Source organism: Carassius carassius, chromosome 27 (assembly GCF_963082965.1).
Source record: "Carassius carassius chromosome 27, fCarCar2.1, whole genome shotgun sequence".
Classification (NCBI taxonomy): domain Eukaryota; kingdom Metazoa; phylum Chordata; class Actinopteri; order Cypriniformes; family Cyprinidae; genus Carassius; species Carassius carassius.
This window is the reverse complement of record NC_081781.1, coordinates 21,591,492-21,610,610: the sequence shown is the minus strand read 5'-3', so window position 1 is coordinate 21,610,610 and position 19,119 is coordinate 21,591,492. Positions and strand designations below refer to the sequence as shown.

Below are 19,119 nucleotides of genomic sequence, written 5' to 3'. Positions count from 1 at the left end.
CAGACCCAAGGAATTTTATTCAAACTATAGTGACGCATCTACGTGACTCATGTGTTCCAGAAAGGAAATGATACAGTAACTGTACACACTGAGGGCTTTTTTTTCTAAACCGAAGTCATGGGCTGGTATTCCCACCACAACAGGGGTTTACATGTTCTTTCACAAGTTTCACAACTCAGAAAATTTCCCAGCCTTCTGAAATCACTCCAGCACATTCAATACAAGAAACACCCGACTCCGAGTTCATGTCATTTCTTTTGTTTTTAATGTAAAAAATATTTTCACAGTGTCATATATAGACTATAAACATTATAGACAAGTGTTTCAGTTCACATATTTACAAATATAAAAATATATCTCTCTATATATTCACAAAATATACATATTTTCCCAACTCTTTGGCTTCAAAAATATTAGTAACGGTTTTGGTCCAGCTATCTTTGGGGTTCTTTCCATGTTGAACAGCACCACTGCTATCATGCCCTCAGGAGGGGCTCAGCTCTTCATTTCCACTATAGCAGAGTCCCATCAAGGGATTGGCGTCCTAGGATATGGCGCACCCCATCCCAGACATTGAGACAGCACCTACAGCCTTTGCTGCTTTGCATTATGGGTAATGTTGTACTGAGGGCCAGACTATCTCCCACAGAACTGGATGTCATCATACATCTGTTTAAAAAAAAAAAAATGAGAAAGACATAAATATAAATGATCTGGATCTATAAATTAATTTCACTAGATCACGATGGAATGTAAAATTCAGGAGTGGTTTCTCAAAGAAACTTACACAGTCTTCATCAGACACACACTCCTCATCGCTCTCCTCTGATTCGCTCTCTGGCATGGCTCTGAGCTCCTGGGCCGTCCGGGTGTACAGCTGCCTCTGGATCTCGCTGTTCTGTCGGCCGAAGGTCAGGTGGTACGGTGTGTATCCACCATAGGTTAGACTGTTAACATCAGCTCCCAGAGCGATAAGTGTGCGCACCAGATCCAGGTTCTGCAGGTCCACGGCCAAATGGAGTGATGTGCGGCCGCTACACTGCTCCTAAACGCAATAAATCAAACATTAGCTCTTTTTTTCAAACACATATGAGATTCATTTGTGAAGCTGGAGAGTGTTTTACACTTATACCGTACCTTTGCGTTTACATCCGCCCCGAGCTGGACCAGACTCTCCACCATTGAGAGGTAGTTGTTAACAGCTGCTATATGGAGACACGTGTGTCCTGTAATTGAAAACGAAGCATTGTATTTTAAAAACTGCTCTTTTTTTTTTTACTCAAAAACTTGTTTTTGTGATAAAAAAGAATGAAAGTGCTGCGAATGCACACAAGACTGTGACTTACCGCTGTAGTTTGGGGAGCTGAGAATGGGGTGCAGATGCTGGGTCTGAATCTGAGTCAGTACTGAAAAGCAAGCTAGTGACCCCCTTTTGCAGGCGATGTGGAGGGCCGTGTTTCCACTCTGATCGACCAGCCGTGGATCACAGCCGGCCTTTAGCAGTCTGTCCACCATGTGTGGCTGTTCTGTGATGACGGCGAGATGCAGTGCAGTCTGCAGATGGAGGGTGGAGTTTAGTCTGGCTCTTATTTTGAGGTGAATGGTGTGTAGTAGGGAGTAGTTGTGTGTGAGAGCTCAATTACCTGTCTTTGGTTGTTCTGTCTGTTCAGGAACGGGTCGTTCTGACACTGTTTGATCATCTGGATGGCATAATCTTCCGCCTCGTGAATGATGGCAAGGTGAAGATACCTGGAAAATAATGTGGGAGGGTGTTTTTTTAGAAAATATTTTAAGAACATTCTCAGAGGATGTGGTTTAACAAAGGCACACACAGCACGAGCAGGCGGCGTTTCGCAAGAATGGAGTTTTTTAAGGTTATTTCCACCCAGTGTGGCTCCACACATCTGATACTTTATCTGCGCTTGGCCGCGCGCCAGGGACTTTCCTGCCTGCGCACTTGGCTTCTCAAGCGCCGCCCACTTTGGGCGCTGCTCCACAACGAGATTTGTTTACTTCCGCAGTTTAGCGATATTTCGCAAATTGCACTTTTTGCATAACTTCTCTAAAAGCTTACTGAACGCATGTTTTTTTTCTGTTCACAAATACAAGCTGTAGACTCAAAATTGCTCAGTTGGTCCCAGTAGAAATTGTTAAACATATTATACTTGTGTAGATAGGCGAAGGGAATTGAACAATAAATGCATTGTTTCATTTAATGTAATCAACAACAATTTTAGAAACTCTAGGTTTTGGTCATAATTGTTGCAAGTTGCATTAAATTGGTTACTTTATGCACTTTCAATATGTATATGTATAAAAACTTGCATTGCATTAATTCTTTTTTTTTTATATATAATATTTATATAATAAAAATTTATATAATAATAATAATTACACTTACGTGTCTCCATCCTCAGTGACTTCTTGTGTCCAAGATTCACATGTCCCCTTTGGATTCGCAACCGGGTCTTCAAAACGCAAAATCTCCATCTCCTCCACAATTTTCATATACTCGTCCTCCTTTAGCGAATCCACGCCGCTGTCGACGCGCTCCTCCAAGTGTTGCATTTTCCTGTTTTTCATATCCATTTCATCCATATCACAATCCTGGTTGTTGATCGTGCCAGCTCTGTGTACATCCATCGCGACGCTCGCTGTATCGCAGCCTTCAGTGAAGTGCGTGGAGGGCGGCGCGACGCGCTTTTATAGCTGCGCCTCCGGTTCCACGCGGCTCATAGGGGGATTTCCAATTGCAGCTATCTTAACTCTGCTCTGAAAAGGGGAACTCGTAGCGGGCTTTTATTTAGAGAATTTCCCTCAAGATGACTCCGCGAAGTAAGAATGAAAACCAGTATTTTCCTATTACACATTCAAATGTAACCTACCTGGTAGAGGGCTACACAGTAAACCAAGCTCGCGGGAAAATGAATGACAAGAGAGCTCATGAATGAAAACCGTGAGGAAGGGGACTATTAATAATGCAGGAAATATATATGCAGCTAGAAATAGCACTTGAAATCAACTTTGTTTTTGTTTGTTTGTTTTCATTATGAGGTACAGTGACCCTAAAAAGTGATTGTTTTTGCATTATGTAACAAAGTACTAATTGTCATTTATTTTAAAGAAATAGAATAGGTTTAAGCTGAGCATTATATATATACTATATATATGGTTATTTTACATTATATATAACTAATGTTTAGCTTAAAATGTGTTATATTTCTTTAAGATAAATTACAATAAATTTTTGTTGTAAAGAAAATACATAAATATAAATATACAAATATATATATATATATATATATATATATATATATATATATATATATATATATATATATATATATATATATATATATATATATATATATATATGTGTGAAAAATTTCAGATTTGCAAATGTTTGTGGATGTGGTTAATGCGGTTATTCTGCTATAGGACACATGTGGGAACTTAGGAACTTACAGGTGAATTGCATTCAGACATTCCCAAAAAATCACCTTGACACAAATTCTGTATCTGGGAAACACTTCCTTTTAAAAAAAGAAAAGCGTCTAGAATTCAGAATTCAAATAACAAAAACTTTTGAAAAAGGAAAAATCCTAGAAGTAAATAAATAAATGAAACTCTAATGTGTTCGTTTGCTTTCAGATGCCACTTGCTTAAAATCAGAAATTATTAGTGTGAATGTCCAAATACTCTTGGAGCCAGTCTTTAAAGGGTTTTTTTTTTTTTTTTTTTTTTTTTTTTTACAGTGCATGAAGTGTTTTACAAATTTTTGAAACTTTTTCAGAATTAATCTGAGTGTGAACATGGCTGAGTCAGTTTTAAGTAACTGAAGTGAAACATCCCACATGGAAGGCCCCTCGATGTTCCTCGTGATGCAGGTTTGGGGGGTCCTCCATATTCCCCTGCACTTTTTTCTGGAGATCCCCCTTCAAATTTTCTAGCGGCACTCATCACATTTCTTCATCTTTTTAGTATTTTCCATTACTAACAAATTCAAGCATTCAAACGCTGAACAAAAAGGACTGGAATTTTAACAATTTAACCTCAGAAATTGCTAGTAAATTTTACAGATAATTTCACAATGAGTTAAACGTGACATTTTGAAGCAGAAAGCAGTTTCCTGTAAAACATGCTTTTCTATTGTTACAATGAAACTAATTTACACTTATTTGCATGACAGAAAATCATGCAATTGTTCTCTACATGCTTTTCAGTAGAGAACAAAGGCATGAACTGCAGTCTGGTTTCATATCAACCTCTTCAAACAGAGCTAGACAAATGGATAAAAAATTTTTTTGGATGGACAAAAAAAAACCTGATACAGAAACCCCAAGTAAATGAAGCTTGAATTTATACGATAATGTCTGCTTTACCTTTCTTCACCTGCGACATTTGCACTGGAAACCACTGTAGCTCTGTTTGTATAAAGGAGGAACCCATAACATAGCAACTGTTTCTACCAACAGCGCTTATGTCACTGTGGCGATACCGTGACATGCATCAAGATAAGTCACACCTTGTAGTGTTCTGCTTGCTTTGTTATGAAGCAATTGAAATGCATAATTGAAATGATGCTTATGAATTCCAAACATTGTTTTATAAGTAGGAGTTCAGCGAAGGGAGATTCACACAAGAACATTCCCTGAATTGTTACAGGTTTGAACTTGAATGCACATACTGTTCCAATTGGAAAATTTGGATCCAGTCCATGTTGGTGTTGCTGTACTGAATGTACGGTATGTGTGAAAATGTTTCTAAAGCCTCTGCCTGTTTTTCATGCATATGCAGAGGATTTAGTTGTGTTCTGAATGGAGGGAGTTTTGGGAGGTCCAGGTGTGGGACGACAGTTTGGCCCACTATTCTTAGTCTGACAACACTTTAAAGATCAGCGCGTGGGCTGCTTTACTCTGGGGTAGACCTTTTCTTAGCCTGAACACTGAGTCACAGTCCAGCTTCTGTCTCTGAGACTCTCTGCACAAGTCCATGAATAAACAATGAGCGAGAATCCTGAGAAGGTTTGAGTGTGTACACATACCAGGAAAACCCTTAAAACCCCACTTGTTTCAGAACCTGCTGTGTGAGATCCACCTACGCGTCTCCTCCTAACGACCAACCAGTTTCAATAGCCATGTGTTTGAATGTTTTGTTGCTAAAGGTAATTAATTGTCACTTTTTTTTAATTCGTATGGAATGTAGAATGACAAGTTACTTTTGTGTCGCTTTTACACGCTGTCAGCTGACACAGTGCAGAAGGGCTTGCACGGATTTTAAAAATTTAATTCTTATTTTTTATTTCTACTTGAGGAACAAAGGGGTTTTGTTAGACTGAACGAATTAATTAATGCATAATAATTATTATCAGTAGCAGGATTAGCCGTAGTTGTCTTCATCAGTATTAGTAGTATTATTATTAAAATATTATGCACATGATGAAAAGCTGAACTGGAAATTAAAAATGAAATTCAGCCTTTATTGAATTTTACAATAAATGCATGGGAAAGGAGGTTTTGATTGTTTGTAAAATAAATAAATAACACAAAATGTTTTTATTCATATTGCATAAAAAGTTGAATTGGAAAATATACATAGATTTTATTATTTTTGTTCATTTTGTGCAGGAAGGGTATACTGTAAAAATGGCAGTGAATTTAATGGTAAAAGACTGTAAAAATGCTAAAGTAAAAACCTGTTAAATGGTTAACGTTAAATTCCCCTACTATAGATAGTGATTACCGTTAATTGACATTCCCAGAATTCCCTGCATTTCATTTCAAATTTGATGTTTTTTTTTTATTTTATTTTTTTATAAATAACTATGTTTCTTCTTAGTTTTATTCTTGTCAGTTTTGTATATTAGGTTTGTGTGTTACACCTGATGTTTTTGGTTGTTTTGCTTTGGTTCATCATGTGACTTTCTCATCAAAACCTGCATTTGGTAAAAAAAGATTTCAGTAGGTTGGTATTTTAACATTATATCAGTTAATGAAATTACGGTATTTAACTGTAAATTTAAGTTAAAACTGTGAAACCTAAAATGTTGCTATATTTTATTTTATTTTTACAGTAAATTTTACTGAATGTTTTTACAGTGTAGGTTTTGTTTGTTTGTAAATAACAATAATAATAAATTATTATTATTATTATAAACAATGACTAAAAAGTTGTATTGGCAAATGTACATACTTTTTTTGTTCATTTTGTTCGTCAACTGTGGGGAAGGGGAAGTTTTGTTTGTTTGTAAATAATAATAATAATAATAATATAACAACCATTATTATTATTATTATTATTATTATTATTATTATACACAAGTAAAAAATTTAAGTGGAAAATTTTAATCAGTTTTATTCTTTTTTGTTCATTTTGTACATCAAATGCATGAGGAAAGGGGAAGTTTTGTTTATTTGTAAATAATAATAATATATTATTATTATTATGAACAATTAATAAAAAGTTGAATTGGAAAATGCACATAAATGTTGATCTTTTTTGTTCATTTTGTACGTCAACTGTGGGGAAGGGTAGGTTTTGTTTGTTTGTAAAAAATAATATATAACAAAAATTATTATTATTATTATTATTATTATGCACATTAAGTGAAAAGTATAGCATCAGTTTCTTTGGGGGTTTTTTTGCATTTGATTTTTACATGTACTTTTCTTTGTCAAAATATTTTTAAATCCTAAAATGTCCTGTTTAATTTCAGGTTTTGTTTGCTTTACACTTATTTTATCACATCATGCACAACACATCAGTGTGAACGCATCACACTTACACATTAAGCACATAGATGTTCAAGACAGTTTGTCATGTTTTCAAAACGTACAGCAGTTTCCTGTAAATATGGTGTGATGATGCAAAATGGACTAAATGAGCATCGGTGACGCAAATCTGATTTGCACACTGTTTTTTGAGTATTCTCTGTATGTGACACAACAAAACCCAGTGGCCTTTTCCACACTTTTACGCCTGCCATCCATCTTCATATGAGTCAGCAATAGCAGATCTTATAATTCGTGTACGATACAATATATAGGTCTTTGTATTTGTCAATTGTTGTTATGAAGGAAAACATTATAAAGTAAGTGCTGTAAGTGATGCAGTGTGGAGCAAAGGTCGCAAAGACTTTCCATTCACAGGGTCTCTACTAAAATATCTGCAGATTTTGTAGATGCTGTAGTTATAGCCTACAACTTAAAAATCAACATAAAATCATATTTTGTACAATCTGTGATACAATTTTCATATAATTGTATTGTGTGCGTGTATATAATGTTTAAGCTATACCTGTTTGGATTTGAAATGGTTTTAGTGTGTAAGAAAGTAAGTAGGCTAAAATTGTACATGAATTACAGTATATTAAAAAATTTGTTTTTGCAGGATAATAATGTCATAATATAAGTTTCATTTCAGTCTTTACATTCACACTAGACTTACAGCAGCATCAAAACAGTGAGAAATATTTTAGACAAAATGAGACATTTTGACAGTTCAACCAAAACATGAAGAAAAAATCATTATATATTACACCACAATCCCTTATGCAAAGAAAATATTTCTTTTTATATTAATAACCAATATATTAAATTATTTTATGTATATTAAAAATGTATTAAATATCATGTTGTATTACTATAGTACAATATATTAAATAATAAGGAATTCCCACTTTTCATGTATACTAAAAATATGTGACAATTTATATGTATATAGTATATTAATGTATGTCATTTTGTATTCAGTAATTCACAATATATAGATGTTCAGGTGATAAGATATGGTCCAGTGTATAAATATATTTAATATATTTACTATAGACAATCACATTTATATGGAAACATGTGCATATGTACAGTTATGAAGAAAATATATACATTGTGATATTTATCCATATATCTGTAGCTTTATTTGTGAACATTATTTAACCACATCAGTTAACAAACTATCATTGAAAAATACTGTAAAAATAAAAAATAAATTATATTCACTCATTCATATTAAAGGGTTAGTAGCAAAGTTGACTTCATACGTAATTCCACCGGAACTGCTTCCGTGTACAACAGTGATTCAAGTGATTATTATATTTTAAATATGTGACCCTAGACCACAAAACCAGTCCTAACTTTTGAATAAATGAATAAGAATAAATAAGCTTTGCATTGATGTATGTATTTTGGGCAATATTTGGCCGAGATACAACTAATTGAGGGTGCAAAAAAATCTAAATGTTGAGAAAATCACCTTTAAAGATGTTCAAATGAATTATTATCAATGCATATTACTAAACAAAAAGTTTTGATATATTTACAGTTGGAAATTTACAATATATATTCATGGAACATAATCTTAATAACTTAATCTTAATAACTTAATTCTTAATAACCTAATGATTTTGGGAATTAAAGAAAAAAATCGATAATTTTGACCCATGCAATGTTGCTAAACATATACCCCCAGTGACTTAATAATGGTTTTGTGCTCCAGGGTCACATATGATTATTTTTCTTACAAAAATGCATTGATTTGCTACAGGAAGCCTTTGTTCACCCCCCAGAGCCGTTTGAGACACTTTAAGTATAGATGGGCACTTTTTATTTCAATTCTTTTGGACTGATGCATGCAACTAATTAAACAACTTTAAATATCAAAGACAATTTTTTTTTATATAACTCCAACTGGATTCGTATGAAAGAAGAAAGTCATATACACTTAGGATGACTTCAGGGTGAGTAATTTATTTTCATTTTTGGGTGAACTAACCCTTTAATTGCAACATACATTATTGAAATCCAAAGTTTCATCTGTTAATATTAATTAATGGACCTATGCTAATATGGACTAACAATGAGCAGTTGAATTTGTGTTAATTAACATTAGCAAAGATTGTTAAACACTGTAACAAATGTATTGTTCATTGTTAGTTAATTTTAATTAATGCACTTATTAATGTTAACTAATCAACCTCATTGTAAAGTGCTACATATTATGCATAAAATGCTCAGTTGATTAAGTTATGTATGTCAAATCCTATTTTTCATCCACCATGTTGCCATGCCTTTAACATGACATCTAACTGTCCAAAACGTCTATTAATATTTGTTTGCAATAAACACTTTTTCTTATACAATCACATATTTTATATATAAAATGTTTAGCTATATGTCAAAAAAAGTGTTAAAACGTTTATGAATATGTGTTCAGCTTTATACCTGCAGTCTTATACCTGTTAAACCTGTTAACTTATATATATATAGCAGTTTCTGTCTTAATTGTTCTCCAATTTTTTATGTATCAGTATAGCCATTAATGGTCCATGCACATTGCTGTATATAGAAAAATATAAGCACATGTTTTACATGTATGGAAATGTATTATTTAATATATTATATTATTTATTTGCCAGTACATTTCAATATTTTAGTTTTGTAAGGGATGGTAAAGGCCATGTCTTTTTGAGAGTGTCTCATTCACAGCGTTCTGGGTCATTTTCACTGTTTTCTCTGTTGGGTTTGCAGCAGCCGCAGCATAAAGAAAGCATACTGATGCTGCTGCTGGAAACAGTCCTCTCTGGGCTGCAGAAGATGCATTGTATCAAAATCAAATCACCAGCCAAGTTCAACTTACAAAGGTAGCCTATATCACTGATGTCTAACATCTGTGCTCACTTCTGCTCGCTCTCACTCTTGACAGATGAGGAAACCTGTTCGGTCACAGGTTGAGCCGTGGGCTGAAGAGAGCAGCAGCCGCCTGAAGAAAACAATCAGGCAGTGTGATATTGAAGGACAGTAAGTGTAAATCATGTATACTGTACAGTGCTTAGGTTTTACCTGAGATAACATAAACATAAGCTCTAGTGTTGGTCATCATGAACACGACAGGTGAACATGAAGACCTCCATTCAGGCTGATGACTGGACAGGAGATACTGACTGGAGTTTGCTTTATAACACAAAACATGTAGAAGTCACTAGAAATCTTTTGATCATTCCCTGCCACCCATATAAAATTTTATTAAAAAACCCTCAATAACTATTGTTTTGTTAACTGAAGGGTGTACTACCTGGAATCAAAAAAAAAAAAACAATTATTTATTAATTAACGTTAAATTTTTACAAAAAATTTTAAAACAAGCAGTGTAAGAAATGTCTTACAGATATGAATAATTGTTATGGGCAATAATGGGCCTTGGTCAGAGAAAAGTCAGAGAACCACTGCTTTAGATCATGATCTGCTGGTAGCTATTCAAATTAAGTATAAAATGAAACATATATTTGCAATATTTTGTGTGTTACTGACTTCAGGATCCTGTCTAACTTTAATTTCTGACCTGTAGATGAAGCACTTTGGGAAGCCATTGTTGGATGTCGATGTCAATCTTTCGAGATATGAGTGAATCTTTTTCGAATGTTGCAAAAATGCATCTATTCCTTAACATTTAAAAGATGCACTTTCGAGATTTGTTTCAACAGTAGTGAAATATACTAATTTGACTAATAAAACTGTTTGCAGCTGACTTCTGGTCAGTATGATTCTGTCAGTATCATTCTGTCAGTGTGATTAAGCACATGCAGGTGGAATTGTCTTTTTAGCAGAGGAGGAAAAATAGCCTCATTACAAGTCATGCTGACGCCTCTTTATAATTTTCATCATTCATTCTTTATCATCAATCATCTTCTTGAACTTTCAGAATACAAATTTAAGGCCAATGTGGGCTTCTCGGGACAAAGGCCATATCAAATTTGAGCTGCATGATGAAAATAAGTAACAGAATTGAATGAGTGAGTGATTTTGATTTGATTGAAACTTTTAAATGGCGGTGTACATTGTGAGGGCTTTGCAGTGCACTGTTGGTTTTATTTGTTTATTTAAAAAAAAGGGACAATACACATTAATCAACATGAGCAAACAAGTCCACCATGTAAATGTGCAGGATTTAGTCATTCAGGCTAATTTTCATCTGCAGTCCCTCGCAGGTGGATGGTAAGAAACATAATTCACAAACACACAAAGCAGAAACAAAAATATTACAAAAATCTAAATACAATAAAAAATTAAATAAATAAAAAAAAACACTACTTCAAATTATGAGGACATATTTGATTTTCCAATAACCACCCTTTTACAGATTCAGAAAAAAGAGCAAGAGATGTAATATTTCTTAATTCTATGGGTATAGTATTCCAAGTATGTACTACTCTATAAGAAAATACTGATTGCCCAAAAGTGGTATTATACAGTCCCCTCTAGTAGTGGCTTTAGTAAAATAATTCACATTTTTCCTAATAAATTTATTAAGTGTAAGCGGACCCAAACCATGCAGAATTTTGAACACAAGTAAAATATCTGCAATTTTAATCATGTTTTCCCAACTTAAAAAACCCATATTTAGTTAGAATTTCACAATGATGATATGAATTAGATATTTTATCAAATATTTTCAAAGCCTGCTTATAGAGTCTTTCGATTGACTGCAAAATAGAAAGGTTTTGCCTGATAAAACAGATTAGTCTCAAGGAAAGGAAAGTGAATGAATGAATTGTGAATGCTATATGTTTGCAGACAGCGCTCTCTGTTGGCTGACAGTCAAGTTGTATGTGAGGCATTAACTTAAATTCCATTTAGGCGCATTCACATCTCAGGGCGCTTAACTAAAAGCCTTATTTTTCTAGAAATGTCCTGGCCGGGATTTCTCCGTTGCCTAAACTGTACAAGTTTTGGTTTTGTTTTCCAATTGATTTGCACTCTACAGTCCTCGTACAGTGTATGTAGCAGGCCTACGCATATTTGCCTTGATGTGACCGTTCTCCATAGATCCCACCCCCTCGCGGGCCACGATTGGTCGATTAGGTACGATGCCTGCACGCTATTGGTCAAACCGCTTTTCAGTCATTACTTTCAGCAAGTATTAAAACAATACGAAAACAAATACAAACCCGGACATTTTACGCAATTTAGAAATCCTGGCCACGACATTTTCAAAGAGGACGTATGATCAACTTGAATTACATTTGTTTTAAGTATGTTTTCTTTATTTGACCGTTTAACTCTAAAACAATCTATTCTAATTCTATTTTAACGATTTGTTTTCTTTTTTTATAAAAAAACATGACTTTTACTTTATCTATTTGTTTTCTAACTGCTTGTTTTCTATAATAAAGACCGCTCACACTATTATTTTCTGTTTTCTATCTATTATATATATATATATATATATATTTATATATATATATATATATATATATATATATATATATATATATATATATATATATATATATATATATATATATATATATATATATATATATATATATAAAATAGCACTTGCATATTATTGCTCTTGTGTTGATTGTGATTGCTTGCATTGTCCTTATTTATAAATCGCTTTGTAAGCGTCTGCTAAATGATTAAATATAATGTAAATGTGTTTAAATCTACTAATGCATTGTTGCCTGACAGAAAATAACACAAATATCTAGAAAGGCGTGTGTGCGTATAGTGAGTGATGCTTTTGCAATTTTAGTACGCCATTCAAATTAAAACACTACAGATCACATCATGCACCGGATTATGCGTAAACAGAATCTGACCAATGAGTTTACAGGATTAATGTAGTCACATGTCTAGCAGCCTGATGATTGGTCATCCAGGACTCCATGTTTGAAACGTGATTTTCTTCTCCGGCCGGTGCTGTCGTCTACGTCTCAGTGGGTTGTTTACTGTATCAAATATTTCATATAGGATGCCAGTTCACCCGCGAGATAGAAAAGAGAATAGCCACGAAGAAATGGACGTGGACTATCCCGAGCAAGAGGCCAGCAGCTCCGACGAAGAGGACTCTGTGAGCTCGAGCGCGTCTGAAGATGGAGACACTTCAGGTAACGTCACAGCGGACACTGCACGAGCCTTATGTTGTGTGTGTGAGAGTAACATCAGGGTGATGTTCTTGCAGACATGGATGATGAAGACTGTGAAAGAAGGCGCATGGAGTGTTTGGATGAGATGACTAATCTTGAGAAGCAGTTCACAGACCTGAAGGATCAGTAAGTGATGTCATGAAAACCTGCCTTATGTGGCCCTGGAGCACAAAAACCAGTCTTAAGTAGCACGTGTTTACTTGTAGTTATAGCCAACAAATCATTCTATGGATCAAAATGACCGATTTTTCTTTGATGCAAAAAATCACAAGGATATTAGGTAAAGATCATATTCCATAAAGATATTTAGTTAATTTTCAAGGGTAAATATATCAAAACTTACCTACCTATTTGTATTTTCTAAAATGTTTTATTCCATTTTGTGTTTTTGTTCTGTCACTGTCATTATGTTGCACTGCGCAGCTTCTGTCACGAAAACAAATTCCTCGTATGTGTGAACATACCCAGCTATAAAGCTCATTCTGATTCTGAAACTTATTTTTGGATTAGTAATATGCATTGCTAAGAACTTAATTTGGACAACTTTAAAGGCGATTTTCTCAGTGTTTAGATTTTCTTGTTCCCTCAGATTCCAGTTGTCAAATAGTTGCATCTCAAATATTGTCTGATCATAACGAACCACACACCAATGGAAAGCTTTTTTTATTCAGCTATCAGAAGATATAGTATTTATATAGTATAAATGGTTTTGTGGTCCAGGGTCACAGATTTCATGTAAAGACTCCAGCCGGTATGTTATGACTCTCTTTAGTTTGTACAAGGAGAGACTGAGTCAGGTGGATCTTAAACTGCAAGAAGTGATTGCTGGCAGTGCTCTGGAGTACCTCGAACCCCTGGCCACCCTACAGGAGAACATGCAGATCCGAACCAAAGTCGCAGGTCAGCTCCAGACAAACATTAGGCATTACTGAAGTATTTAAACTCTGTAGTTTACAGGATATCAGTCATCGTGTTTGTTTGTTATATTACACTGTAAAGCAGTGGCCTTCAACCTGTTTCAGGTCAGGAGTATTGCTTTTAAAGCTTGGCCTATAATGTACTGTAGTATCATATCTCTGTAATATATTTACATACAATTATAATGCTTACATTAAACAGTAGCCAATATTTTGCATCTACGTCAAACAGATGACCTTGGTTAACTGGTTGTAGATGTTGGTCAAATGCTTGGTTTTGTAAGATGTTTTTGAAAGTCTGTTGAGCTCATCACAGCCGTATTTATTTGATCAAAAATACAGTTATAGCAGTTGTAACATTATTATATTTTCAAATGGTTTTTAAAATAAAAAAGTAACTATTCCTGTAATCCGAAGCAGATTTTTTTTATTAATTTTTGAATATAATTTTTGAAATTATGAGTTCAAAATAATATTACTTATATAATCAAATAATTATATGTTATAATGATAATATAAACCAAATATTTAATTATAAACTATAATGTACTTATAAATGTTTTGTAATATTATAAGTGTTTACTGTCACTTTTGATCAATTTGATGCATACTTGCTATATAAAAAAAAATCATATTTTTCACAGATTATTTAAATATAAAATAATTGACTTTTATAAATTAGACCTAAAAAGTCTATTAATAATAATATTCATGACAAAAAATAATATACAAATTAGAGAAAAATGTTGCATACACTGTATTAAAGACCTGGTGTTAATAGCCTACTTCTAGCAGAGCTTTGTTTTAGGCGCAGCACACAGTGGTGCATTTTAGCTTTCTACAATCTTCAGTTTGATTTTCTGATGGTATTGTGATGGCTTCAGTCACTGTTTGCTCATGTATATTATTTCAGGGATCTACCGTGAGCTCTGCTTGGAATCTGTTAGAAACAAATACGACTGTGAGATGCAAGCAGCCAGCCAGCATTGGGAGGTAAAATTCACAGAGCCCAGGACAACATCTGTAGTGGTCTTCTCTTGCTTAAAGACTGCCCTGCTTCTTTAATCTGTTCGATTTCTCACCGAGGTTTAATGTTCAATATCCATGACGTGTTTCCACAGAGTGAGAAGCTCCTGCTTTTCGACACGGTTCAGGGTGAACTGGAGGAGAAGATCAGACGACTGGAAGAGGACAGACACAGTATTGATATAACTTCAGGTAAATACAGATGGCAAACTGTAAATGTAAATATCTGATTCACTTATAATTCGTTGATGTGCTTCTGCACCAGAACTGTGGAATGATGGTCTGCAGTCTAAGAAGAATAAAAAGAAGGATCCCCTCAGTCCTGGAAAGAAGAAGAAACCTGTGGTTGTGTCCGATATCCTTTATATAGTAACTAGTGCTGCACATATGAAGGCAATTGCTTTATTGCTATAACATTAGTTTCCTGAGCCGTCCCACGACCATACATTGTTTACATGCTGCAAGACCTGGATATACTTGAAGACTGGACTGCCATAAGAAAGGTTATTTCACATCAACTCTTTATTTATTTGGATTTCTTATATCATTCTCAGTTTTTACATGTTAAACATCTTAATAATCTGCAAATTAGTCATTATTGTTATAAGCATTAAATTGGCTGACATCATGTTGAAGATCATTGCTATAAAGACAAATCCTGGTGTATCCTGCAATATTAGTTTCCATTAATAAACCACTTGGTTTTCCATAGGCAATGGCTTCAGTGGGTCCTCATAGAGTAAAAGTAGATGGTAAGTAGGCCTGTCGCAATAATCAATATTTTGGCTTATCGCAAAATATATGTACATAACCTCAGTCATTTTCAGTGACGCAATATATTGCCTATTATATAATGCCACCATGTTTTTTGCATTCCACTTGCACCTGTGTCCTTTGCAGCTTCTCGTACATAACTTGGTGCAGTCATCATGAGGGGCTAGTTCAAATTCAAAGTCAAAGTGCTTCTACTAAAGTAGTGATTGTTTTTTTGTTTTTGTTTTTAGCAATAGTGTGCACCCTTCATTTAACACACAGTGTTCCTGTAGCTCAATTGGTAGAGCATTGCACCATCGATTCCCCGGGAACACATGATGGTAAAAATGTATAGCCTGAATGCACTGTAATTCGCTTTGGATAAAAGCATCTGCTAAATGCATAAATTTAATTTACAGAGAAAAGAAGGCCATGTTCTAAATATTTGTAGGAATTGAATGTTCGTTGTCATTTGAAAGTGTGTAACAAAGAAGCATTTTGAGCATTGTTTTGTTTTATATTTTTGTGTGTAAAATCTCTGTATCAGCCTATAAAGACTTAAAAGCACTTCAGGTCTCTGAACTTTGTGTGTATCAGCTCCTTTGAAAGCAGAACGACAGCATCATGTCGCCCGATCAGAGGATGGACGCCTGTTCTATGACAACAAATGGTTCAGCCGAGGTCAGGCCATATGTATCAACAGGAAGGACGAGTACCCCACCAGGTGTGTGTGTGTGTGTGTGTGTGTGTTTACACATATGGGTGATTTAAGCAACTTTTCTGTCCCCAAGAGTAATTTATCTTCTAAATTGCTTTATAAAAAGAAAAGAAATCTAGATTATTTTTAAATGACTATATATATATATATATATATATATATATATATATATATATATATATATATATATATATATATATATATATATATATATAAATAAAGCTGGCCAACTGTTTCCAACATTGATAATAATAATAACAAATGTTTCTTGAGCAGCAAATCATCATATTATTATGATTTCTAAAGGATGCTGAAAATTCGTCTTTACTATAACAGTTATAAATTGCATTTTAAAAAACAAAAAACATTTTAAAATTAATATTTCACAATATTGAGGTTTGTATAATATTACAATATTGCTCCCATGCAATTGTAAAAAATAAAGTATACTTTTACCTTTGCATAAGAACTTTTAAAAACATTTTCAATTCTTTCTTTTTTTAGCTGTTTTGTCTCATTTTATAGAGTTCAATTTACAGAGTTTCATAGGGTTGCCATATTTATACAACTAATTACAAAGTAATTCTAATTAACTGTACATGGTATTACATTTTTTTTTGAGGTGCTTATTGACATTAATATAGTAGCATGTGTAACAAACACGCATTTTTTTTAAAATAACAAAGAATCGTAGTCTAGTTACCATGTGAAATGTTTTAAAGCACAATCCCGTTCATCTTAAGAAGATTATGATGGAAATGAGAAGTGATGGCAGTTTACAGATCAAAAAGTTCAATTATTTTAGTATCTACACCATCAAAACATTACTCTTTTACGTTTAATTCTTTGCTTTTTTTATTTCCTCCAGTGCCACGATAACCACGATTAACCACGATGAGGTTTGGTACAAACGTCTGGATGGCAGCAAATCAAAGCTTTACATCTCTCAGCTCCAGAAAGGCAAATACACTATAAAACACTCATAAAGATCCTCCTCCGTTCCACGCCGTTCTCCGTTTGTCACTATATCGACTCATTCATGCTGGATGCTCTTACATGCATGCATCACATGTTTGCACTTCCTAAGCTCGAGCTGCTAAACAAACACCTGTTTGCCAAGGAAAAGTGAAAGTGTGTGCCTTGATGACAAGGATGAGCCAGTAAAGCCTTGTTCAAAGCAGAAGCCCAGCTCATTGGTATTGCTGATACTGGACACATGACAATTTCCATGCTTTTATGAAATACAGAGTTTGATTTATGGAGCATGTCTCCGTGTTCTGCAGTGAGTTCGTGCCATGTGTCCTGTTCCGTGTCTGTGAGATACATAATGTTTTAAAACAACAGAACGGTCCACGAAGTGTTATTTTTGTATTTGTTCTAAAAAAAAAAAAAAAAAGAAATAGACAACTTGTGAATTCACTCTAAAAGTCTATAAAATGTATATAGCAGTATTTAGGAGATTGTCTTAGTTTAGTATTAACGTAACAGGGCTTGTGCAAGTCATGTTTTTGTTTTGTAACGATTATTATTTTCTGTTAAACTAATCAAATGTAGCATATTCTGAGCCTTTGATCAAATATATGATTCATGTCTGGCTATATTTCTGGTAAATATTGTATTTTTGGATTGCCCAGAAAGAGATTTGTGAAAGCCTCCAACAGTTGTGCTGAATGATGTTGTATCAAATAGTCACATTCATTTTACAGTGTCTTAGCACTTGAGTGGTTTCTAAATGTTTAGTGAGTTGCATGATTTGACTTAGTTCATCATTTAATTTTTTTCTTTATTACTGATTAAAAAATGCTTTAATTCATGCAATACCAAACACTACACCATTCCTGACAAAAGAGCCATGTCTTCTGGACATCACATGGCCACAAAAGTCCAACACATCCATTTAATAAAATCTCAAATCAGTAAGGAGTAAATCATATTTGAGTATTATGTGACCGATGCAACAATTTTTGCAGCAAATAAAGAGCTCTGACTGGACTGTGGATTCACAGAATGTAATTATATTGCTTTATTTGACACTGGAGTTTCTGTTCGGTTCACAGTGGAAATATCATATTCTGTTATAAAGGTGATTTTGCATGGCATCGTGGTGTTTTTGTATTTGTCCTGTCGGCCTGCTCGATTCGGGTATTAGAAACCAAAGTCACAATGTTTCCCAACCTTCCTTTACAAACACCAAATCAGAAATATGTCCCTTTTTATTTGTACGTGATATTGTTCAACATTAAAATCTGGGTCATTATAGTTAAACCATAACTAAATATTCACTGAAATAACATAAAATATACAAAAACATAAACATTTTATTTCATACAGTTGCCAAGGTCTTACTTTATTCATGTTCATTTTTTTTATAAAAACTATATTGCCACATTTTAAAATCTGAATTAACATTTTACAGTATATTATTTAAAACATTACTTAAAAGATACTATCACTTAAACAGACTTAACAAATATAGCTTTCCTAAAAATATATTTGTCTGAGGAACACTGGGAATGAAATAACATTGGCCCACTGACACACACACACACACACACACACAATCATTGAGAAATTTATCAGAATAACTAATTATTTTATGTTTCTAAGAACAGAAGTAAAAAAGGACGAGTAAATGACGGAATTGTCCTTTTCAGGTGTATTTGGGCATCCTGACCTGCAGAATTTATTTCTGCAATCTGAATTCTCACCTAAATTATCTATACTTCTTTTGGACATTTATTTATTAATTGAATCTCCAATTCCTTCTGCTCAAGGTTTAT

General features: G+C 33.9%; 2 protein-coding genes across 3 annotated transcripts; one reads left to right on the top strand and one right to left on the bottom strand.

The window, feature by feature from the left end:
• Positions 1–242: 242 nt before the first annotated feature.
• LOC132107006 (NF-kappa-B inhibitor alpha-like) lies at positions 243–2,691 on the bottom strand. The gene is made up of 6 exons (XM_059513135.1): positions 2,402–2,691; positions 1,644–1,749; positions 1,347–1,554; positions 1,138–1,226; positions 788–1,045; positions 243–669 (listed from the first exon to the last, which is right to left on the bottom strand). The coding sequence occupies exons 1-6, from the start codon at positions 2,641–2,643 to the stop codon at positions 637–639; spliced, it is 936 nt and encodes a 311-aa protein (XP_059369118.1). The 5' UTR covers positions 2,644–2,691; the 3' UTR covers positions 243–636.
• Positions 2,692–11,896: 9,205 nt separating this feature from the next.
• Positions 11,897–18,438, top strand: brms1lb (BRMS1 like transcriptional repressor b). 2 transcript variants are annotated; one of them, XM_059513132.1, is made up of 11 exons: positions 11,897–12,025; positions 12,750–12,886; positions 12,961–13,051; positions 13,698–13,825; positions 14,756–14,835; positions 14,964–15,060; positions 15,134–15,223; positions 15,307–15,371; positions 15,581–15,620; positions 16,219–16,345; positions 17,208–18,438. In XM_059513132.1, the coding sequence occupies exons 1-11, from the start codon at positions 11,997–11,999 to the stop codon at positions 17,323–17,325; spliced, it is 1,002 nt and encodes a 333-aa protein (XP_059369115.1). In that variant the 5' UTR covers positions 11,897–11,996; the 3' UTR covers positions 17,326–18,438. The 2 variants fall into 2 exon arrangements, with proteins under 2 accessions (XP_059369115.1, XP_059369116.1); XM_059513133.1 differs by lacking the exon at positions 11,897–12,025 and having other exon boundaries at positions 12,648–12,886.
• The last annotated feature ends 681 nt before the right edge of the window (positions 18,439–19,119 follow it).